General features: G+C 39.0%; 1 protein-coding gene across 1 annotated transcript in view; it reads right to left on the reverse strand.

Annotated features, from left to right (window-relative positions):
* MS4A12 (membrane spanning 4-domains A12) overlaps positions 1 to 4,619 on the reverse strand; it is an 11,375-nt gene extending 6,756 nt beyond the window's left edge. Inside the window, exon 1 of the mRNA XM_019655961.1 lies at positions 4,344 to 4,619. Coding sequence (XP_019511506.1) covers positions 4,344 to 4,580 — 237 coding nt within the window. The 5' untranslated portion in view covers positions 4,581 to 4,619. The remainder of the gene's footprint in view (positions 1 to 4,343) is intronic.
* Positions 4,620 to 9,237: the final 4,618 nt, after the last annotated feature.

A 9,237-nucleotide genomic window follows, 5' to 3' on the forward strand; every position in this document is an offset into this window, starting at 1 on the left:
CAGTTATGACTGATTGCTTTTCAGAGGGATGTGACAAATGCAAAACAATATCTGGGAAAAAGAGCTTTCAGAACTCTTGTGTAGGACCGGCATGGATCAAAGATACATATGGATCAAAGATACATTGATAGATTCTGGAAAGATGACTCTCGAACCCATGTATTTCATGATGAAATATTGACCTTCTTTTAAGCCTTAGAATTTAGAATTGGAAGACACCGTGGAGTCCTAGAAATCTATAATCACCTGCGTTCCTCCAAGGAGGGAAGGGACTAAATATAGGATGCACTTGGGTTTTTCTTGTATAGCTTAAGTTATATTTCTCAGGTGAGGTCTTTGTACTCAACCCAGCATTTATTACTTGTGGATGAAAAAAAGTATGTATTTACTGGCATTTGAATAAAGCCCACTCCACCCCCAATAAAAATTTGTGAACCCTAAACTTTATATAATAGCCTAGCAGAGTGTCTGGTTGCAAAGTAGTAGATAATACCTTTCTTTTGAGCAAATGAATGAATGAATGAATGAATGAATGAATGGGTTTTTAGATGAAAATATCACAAGGCCTTTAAATAGTGACACATTACTGATAAGCATATGACCTCTATGCTGGGATATAATATTTCTACTCCTGTCACTTTCTCAGGTCTCCAATCACAGGTACATTTTTAGAAAGCTTAGAAGATTTAAACCTTAAAATGAAACTTAACTTGGTTTTATTTTTCATAGGAAGTCTAATACTTAGATAATACAGGCGTCCAAGGAACAGAATCTTTGTTTTTCTCAAGCACACAGAAAAGTGCCCTGTACAGAGTAGGCATTCAATAAATATTGATGTGTGACTAACCAAATGAATTTTTCCCCCAGTTGCATAAAAACATGATTACATTGTTTAAAATGAATNCTTGGTAAAGGCCTTGTTTGCAGTATCTGGGGAGGCCTGCAGGGGTGGCCAAAGGAGAGTTCTTCAGAAAGTGCTACTGCGTAAGCCTCAGTGAGCAACCCCTGAGAGCCTCTAAAAGACTCTTAGAAGAAAATGCTTTAACTGTGATGGCTGTCTTTTTCAAATGGACCAATTCTCTGCTTGAGTAATCCCAGTCGCGGGGGAAAGCAAAAACAGAAGACAAACAAGAAAACACAACAATTTGTTGGGCATTAGCTATATGCTTGGTAATATTCTAAACACTTTACATTTGCTGTTTCATGTAATCCTCCCACCAACTGAGACATAAAGAAATTAGGTATCTGCCTTAGTTTGTTCAGACTGCTGTAACAAAATACTACAGACTGGGTGGCTTATGAACAATAGAAATCTATTGCTTGCAGTTCTGGAGGCTGGGAAGGCCAAGTTCAAGGAGCCAGCGCGGTCACCTTCTGGCGAGGGCTATCTTCGTGGTTCAAAGCCGGCACCTCCTCACTGTGTCCTCACAAGGCCGAAAGTCTGGAGGTCTCTCAGGAGCCTCTTTTGTGACAGCACTAATCCTATTTAGGATGGCTCCACACTCATGACCTAAGCAACCCCGAAGGGCCCACCTTCAACTATTATCATCTTTGGGAACTAGGATTTCAACATATGGACTTTAGGGAACACGAACATTCAGACCATAATGGTGTCCAAGATCACACCACTACTGAGGGGCAGATTGGGCATTTAATGCAGCAACTTGGCTGCAGAGCCCAGGACTTCATTGTCCAGTGTGGCCCCTCCCCTCTCAGCCTGCGCTCCGCCTCTGATTCTACCAGTCAGTGTAAGCTTTTTCCTTTCTAAGTTTCTGTTGTATCTTATGACAGAAATCACACACCTTATTACTTGGCTATATTCTCTTTTTTTTTTTTTTTTCCAAGCTGAGCCATCCTGCCACCTGTTGGCAGCTCAGTGGCTGCTCAGCTCAGGCCGGGACTCAAACCGCTGTTGCTCAGAGCTCAAACTCTTGAGCAAGCTCTTAACCAACTGAGCCACTCGGCAGGCCCGGCTATATTCTCTTTTCAATTGCAGGTACGCAAACCTTTTTTTATTGGCCAAGATATGTGTGCTCAAAGACAGGGAGAGCCATCTCTAAAGGAACCTCCTACTGCGACTTCCTTCATCCTGGATGAATAGATTTGTGAGAGATAACTGTTGCTAGATGGGACCACAAGTTAATTGTTTCTTCCTAGTTTATGTCTTAGCTGTCAGGAAGACTGCAAATACAAAGGTTGCTGTGTTTATTTCTTCAGTAAATAGCTCCTGGCTATAACTAATTGACTCAGAATTAGGAAAAAACACAGCTTCCTAAATAATGTTAAGAGATTAAAAAAAATTTTTTTTAATAACAAAGTTCTTTGAGAGGCTAATAAAAGCTTATGAGCCTTCTCTCCTGAAAAACTGTTTGTACACATCCATCCATACACACACCACATGAAACTTCAGAGGAGTCAAAGGCCTCTTTTAGCCAGTTGTGGATCTCAGCATTAGATATTATATTTAGTTTCCACAGCATTTTCTCTAGAGCAGCAATTCAATCATCTGGCTGCAAACTTCCCATCTTCATCCTTGCTGTTATTTGATGAAGAACAATGAGATCTTAGTTTAATATCGGTCCCCTTTTCTCCTTGTATGTCCCTGGCTATACCACTCGCTGATCAAAATTGCCTGTAGGCCAGACTGAGTCATTTGGTCATTTCATTCCCTCTGGATTTTGGGCCACAGACCTAAGTTTAAGTTCTCAGCCAGCTGGGGAAGGTATTCCATGTCCTACCCCCTGAGGCCCCTGCACTGTTGTGGTGACTGAGGCCGCCATCGCACAGATAAATGTGCAGTCTCCAAGGAGAGGAAATCTCTGCTGCCAACCGGAACTGTTAAAAAATAAAATGGCACCTGTCTCTTTAGAGTCCTTTTATTGTGCACCTATTCAGTACCAGGAAGACTCTTCCGGTGGCGTCCCATTCCACTCGGAGAGAAAGCTCTAGCCCTTTGTCTTCCAGGCCTCACAGGGTCTGGCCCCGCCACCCATCTGTCCTCCTTCCGACCACTCCTTCCCTTCCTCATTCCATCCTACTTTATTGGCCTCCGCCCTGTCCTTCAGACACGACAAACACACTTATCTCTAAAGACCATTCCAACTTTACCCGGAAGCTCTTGCCTTGATATCGTCACAGTTAGCCCTTCACTTCATGTCTCTGCTCAAATGTCATCTTCTAAGGAAAGCCTGCTCTGATCAACTTGAAATTTCTACCCCCTCACTGCCTGGTATCTCTTATTCCTTTTACTCATCTTTGTCCTCTGTGTATCATTTACCACCTTCTAACACATTATGTACTTTAATGTGTGTAGTCTGATTTCTCCCACTAGGCTCTAAATTGCATGTGGGCAGAAATTGGGCTTGTTTTATTCTCTGCAATATTCCCAGCACTTGTGTGGGGTGCACGTTGGTCCCATGTACTCCATGGGGACTCTCTGTATCTGGAGGGAGGAGGATGTGAGGGGCCACCTCTGCAAATCTGCCTGCTGGAGGGAGACCAATGCTCGTTTCTACTTCCCTAAAATGTTAAAACTTGAAATAGGTAATAAGATGGCTAGAAGAGTTTCTGGCACAGAATGGACACTCATTATAATTCACTGAATGCTCTAGCAGAGAAGTTAGAACTGCACACAGGGAGGGACAGCACACTGGGTTGGAATTGTGTCAGTGGCATGAATGAGGCGCCTGGAAAGCGTAGCCAGAGGGTTAAAGACTCTGCCCAGCGAGTGGAATCTTCACTCGCAAGCAGGATGTGCTTTACAACACCCCCAGAAACAAAGTTACGAATGTCTGAAGTGCCCTTTGTAGAAGTAATGTGGCAATTAAGTTTACACACGTCCACTGGGTGGAGGCCCAGCAGATGGAATGGCCCCTAATTCTTTCACACCCAGTTTTCCCCAGACAGCCCGTTTGTAGTTCCTTTTGTTTTTAAGGCAGCCATCAATGTTCATTTTCATGTGCATTCACATACATACAAATACCAGACTTGAAACTAATCCAGAGACAGAATTGAGGGTGCCCTAAATGTCCTTTGTAGACATGAGATCAAGCTAGAAGTCAGTGGTGCTCCCATCACGAGTATGTCAATGGTACTGACTTGTCTCGCTAGGAAGAATTCTTTGTCACCTGTTAGATTCTTGTTTGAATCTAAAATAAAATGAACTCAGGATAAAGTCTGTATGCAGATAAATGATGTCAACCTAAAAGGGATACAGTTTCCAGAGTAACGTTCAGAATTTTTTAGTGATTGGATGTGTGTCATGAGATCATAAACTTCTCCCCAACTATACCTGTACAACCTTGCAAATGCAAAATTAAAATTCTGGTAGTAAGCAGACTTACCCCGAGTGTCTTCGCTTCCTCTTTAAAGTCTGAGGTTGCTATTCCTACGGCTGGAGTTATCATTTGTACATTTCCTTGACCCTGCTGACAGTTAGCGAAGATTCCTGGAGAAGTGATGATGTGAGGCTGGTTACTCTGAACTTGGTTCCCTAGGTATATGAAACCCGGAGGTGGTTGATAAGGATTCTGTGTGGCTTCATGCGGTGGAGGGTGGGTTGTTGGATTGGTTGACATCATTATGTCCTAAGTATTACATAAAATAACAAAATGATACATTTATCTAGAAAAGAAACACCTGATTACAAAGGATACTTTTTAAAAGTGGAAACAAATTTTAATCCACAGAAGGTTATTTTAAACAAGGAAAAACAAACAATTGCATAGCTGCAATTCTTGGAGCTCTCAAATAACATTTGAAAACAGGAGGTTTTATATCCCGGGCAGCTGTGGCCATTTAGTGCTAAAGATTTTCCAGTCTGCTACTCTACTAACTCTGGAGCTTGGAGCAACTTTCTTAACTAAATCTCTATTACTCTCTGTCTCAACTGTAAAATGAGACTAGTGACGCCATCCACAGGGGCTGGTGTGAAAGTCACATAATCCTATTTATCAGATATGTTTCAAGATGTTGAAACACTGCCCAGCATATGCCAAGAGCACCATAAAAGGTAGCTAACATTGTATTATTAGAGCCCAAAGTCTTTCATCCTGGTTTAAGCATTTTATATGGATGTGGCCATATAAAAAGTTTCTAATAGAAATTAAACTTCAAAAGATCAGTGCCAAGATCAAGGAGAAAGGAGATGGAGATTCAGGGTACAATAATTCACCAGAACAGTAATTATCTTGTGTTTTTAAAAAAAGTATTAAAACAAACGATTTCTGCATGTATGTGATCTCATTACCTCCTTTCTTTGCTACTGATCATTGTATTTTTTTGTCTCATTGAGAAATTTGATTTAAAAAAAACATCAAGGCTTTTTATTTATCAACATTTTAATTTTCATATTTGCTATTTAATTTTTAGATGAAGACCTATGAGTCCCTGAGTCCCATATAGAACCCACATTATTAATAGCTTTATAATGATTATGCTAATCCCAGATGCATTTTTCTTGGGTCAGGTTCTGATTTTGTAAAACAGGATTAAATTGCTGAGCCAGTCTCAGCCCTTTTACACTTAATGTATAAACAGCTTTACTGGTTACATCTAGTTGTGCCCCCTGATCCCTGGTTTCACTTTCTGTGGTTTCAGTTTTCTGTGGTCAACTGTGGTCTGAAAATAGTCAATGGAAAATTCCAGAAATAAACAATCCATAAGTTTTAGAGTTCGTGCCGTTCTGAATAGTGTGATGACATTGCACACCGTCCCACTGCACCCTGTCCAGGACATGATTCATCCCTTGTCCAGCATCTCCACACTCTATGTGCTACTTTCCTCTTAGTCATTTAGTCACCGGCCACCTTGGTTATTAGATAGGTTATCAGAGAGAGAGAGAGAGAGAGCGAGAGACCGCACTCACATAACTTTTATTACAGCATATTGTTATAATTGTTCTATTTTATTATTACTTATTGTTGTTAATTTCTTACTGTGCCTAATTTATAAATTAAACTTTATCATAGGTATGTATGTAAATGAAAAAAACAGAGTATGTATAAGGTTTGGTACTATCTGTGGTTTCAGACACCCACAGGGGTCTTGGAATGTATCCCTGTGGATAAGGGGGGACTATTGTAGTTTGGTACAAAGGAAGGGAAAAATGCTTAGGAGAATAACTAAGTGATTATCCAGCTGACATGAGGATAATCCTGTAAATGATAGAAGAAAAGGGAGAGCAGTGAATTAGACCCTTCATAGATTCCACCCGTTGACTTAGTGCATTATTTCTCTTGCTCGTTGGTAAAATGTTTACTGTCAGTTGTCTTTAGTTCTAAAAATTAGACAAACTACAGTTATTTTTAAGCACAAGAAATGCATCAGAAAATTAGGGCCTGATGAAATCAAAAGTAAAGAACTGCAGGACTGTAGACTAAGAGGAAATCTCCCAATTTGCTTTGATTAGGTAATTTCAAATAAAAATTGGGAAAAAACATTACTTTTTTTCTAGTTTCTTTCTACCTCCCTTCTACATTAATTTCACTTTTAACATTACAAGGTAAAGGTGGCTACTGTCTTTGAGAAGACATATATAGTAGCATGAGGTGAAACATAATAGTAAATCATTTCCACAGTATTTCCCAGTACATCCACAAATAAAAACACGGATCTAGTGAAAATGACTGATCTTTCCCACTTATTTTTTTGTTTTTGCCGTAAAGCACCTTAATTAAGATGTATTACAAAACCAAGGGTTAATAGTATTTTTGTTGGGCTATGTAGTCACTTAGTAGCCACACGATCATCAAATGCTCACAGTGGGACATTGCTTCTTCCTTGATTAATATTCATTGAATGGCATACACTTGAACCTCCTATGTCACCTTTCTTAGCATTAGTTTTTGGTATTTTTTCTTGAACTATCTTTTACCTATTTTATAGTAACAGACATTCTTTTTCATTTCTTTCTTGTTTCATTCCTCTCATGGTTTTCTTTCCCCTCACTTGTCTACTTGTCTAACATAGAGTCAAGAGTTGGCTTCACCTCTCCAGCTTAGAGAGTGGAAAACTGCAGAGAACCCATGGAGATGGACCAACCCACTGTTATTTATGCCCATTAATTTGGATGAAAAGTTAGGTAGTGATGTTTCAATGGACTTACTCTGCTCCTTTGGCACCTCTCTGCTTTCTCTCTTCCTCTTCTCCAAGCTCTGTGCTGGTCTGAAGCATTTACCTGGATATGGTAAATACTTTTTACTTCCTTGCTTCAAATCAACCTGTGTCCTTTCTTTCCTTAATTCCAAAGTCCATTTGTCATTGACTCTCTTCTACCCCAAGTGGCTATCTTTACAGACCTATCTGTAAACTTTAGAACATACTGTATTTTCACACCTTCTTCTGCTTTGTACCAGAAGACTTTCTGACACTTCCAACATTGAAATGCTCATTTTCTCCAGCCCCATTACACTTTCTGATGCTTGTTAGTACAGTGTCATATTACATTTTTAATGCCTTTTAAATTAGGTAAACAAAATTGAAAAATGTAGACAAAAAAAGAAAGAAATGAAAGGGAAAAAAGCATCCCTAATCCCACCACACACAAAGTCAATGACAATATTTTCATTTATATTTTTAAACTTTTGTATATAAATGTGTATTTTACATAGAGACATATAAGATTTTGTAAAATAACCAAATTAGGATCCTATTGTTATATATTTTGCAACCTGCTTTTATAACTTATAAACATCTTTTTGTGCCAATAAACATATTTATTGTATATCTTAATAGTGGCATGCTATGCCACTTTTTGGATGTGTCCTATTACATTCTAATTATTTATTTTCTGTCCTATTTCTGCCCTCGCCCCCAGCCCTGTATAGTGAATACACAATGTCTCGAACATTGTAAGACTCACTATTTGTGTGTTGAATGAGCTGGTGGAGTGAATACAGATTCCTCTTCCATGTCCTTTTTTTTTTTCTTATGTATTATTGAAGACTTTTTCTTGTGGCTTTCTATTTTTATGTATTTATCTAAAATGGAAAAAAAGATACTGCAAATTAATTAATGCCATGAACTTAAGCAAGTGACAATTTCAGGCAACAACATTGCTCAAAGGCTGAAGGTAATTAAAGGAACAAGAAATCATGGTGACCAACGGGCAAGGTATCACACACTATCCAGACAGCAGAAAAAGAAAGGTGAAAATGAATGGTCCTTTGAAAGCCTAGAATGCCCTCCTTTCTCCTGGGGGCCTTCCAGATCACCTCCATGCAGTGAATCTTGCTTAATAAGACGTCTGCGCTGTTTCCTCTCCTTCCTGGTCTCATAACTGTGTAGTGTGTGTGCCGTTAGTGATGTGATTCTTCCATGCATTATTTTGAGCCTTATTTCTTCAGCTACCCTCTAACTTCCAAGAAGGCAAGAGATACAGCGTCACTTCTTTTTTAAAATTTTATTAAATTTATTGGGGGTGACATTGGTTATAAGTTTCAGTGTACAGTTCTGTAATACATCATCTGTATATTGCATTGTTGGTTCACCACCCAAAGTCAAGTTTCCTTCCATCACCATCTTTTTGACCCCCTTTATTCTCTCCTACCTCCTCCCACTCCGTTCATTATCTCATAACCTCATTTGTATCACTGATTTAGGAGCATGCTTGTAAAACTGAGTTAACCATTAAATAAAGGGGGTTACTGTTAAATATTAATTTTTGAAATAAAATGCTTACTTCAGCTTTATAAAGGAAGAGGAAACTTCTCTCTTAAATAAATAAGGAGGTCATAATTCAGAGTTCAGAGTTCTGAAGTAAGAATTACCAGGATCTATAAGTGTTCTAGAAATATGTTTCCTGCCTTTAGTGATCTTATCAACTAGCTGAGAGAAAATTACACCCATGGTGGCATCCTGTGGGGTTGCAATTATAAGACCTATCACTGAAAGGATCTCCAGGGAAAGTATGGAAATTATATCAGTAGATAATGAACTTCTAACTAAACAAGTTATATTTAAATAGCAATTTATTATGGCAACGGAGCTAATGATTATTAAAAACTTATACTTTGACATGCCTAGCTCAAGCCTTTTTTTTCATAGATTAACTTTGTAAAACTGAGTTACAGATAAATTAAGGAACTTGCCCAGGATCACACAGCTAGTAAATGCTGAGGACTAAGGTCCCTCAAGTACCATTTTTACATATGTGTAACACTGGACTTTCATTGCTTAATTGGGAAATTGGGTTGCTCTCTGACTGCAGTAATTCCTGTAGAAAAGTAAGCCTCAGCC

Source organism: Hipposideros armiger, unplaced genomic scaffold (genome assembly GCF_001890085.2).
Source record: "Hipposideros armiger isolate ML-2016 unplaced genomic scaffold, ASM189008v1 scaffold_253, whole genome shotgun sequence".
Taxonomy (NCBI): Eukaryota; Metazoa; Chordata; class Mammalia; order Chiroptera; family Hipposideridae; genus Hipposideros; species Hipposideros armiger.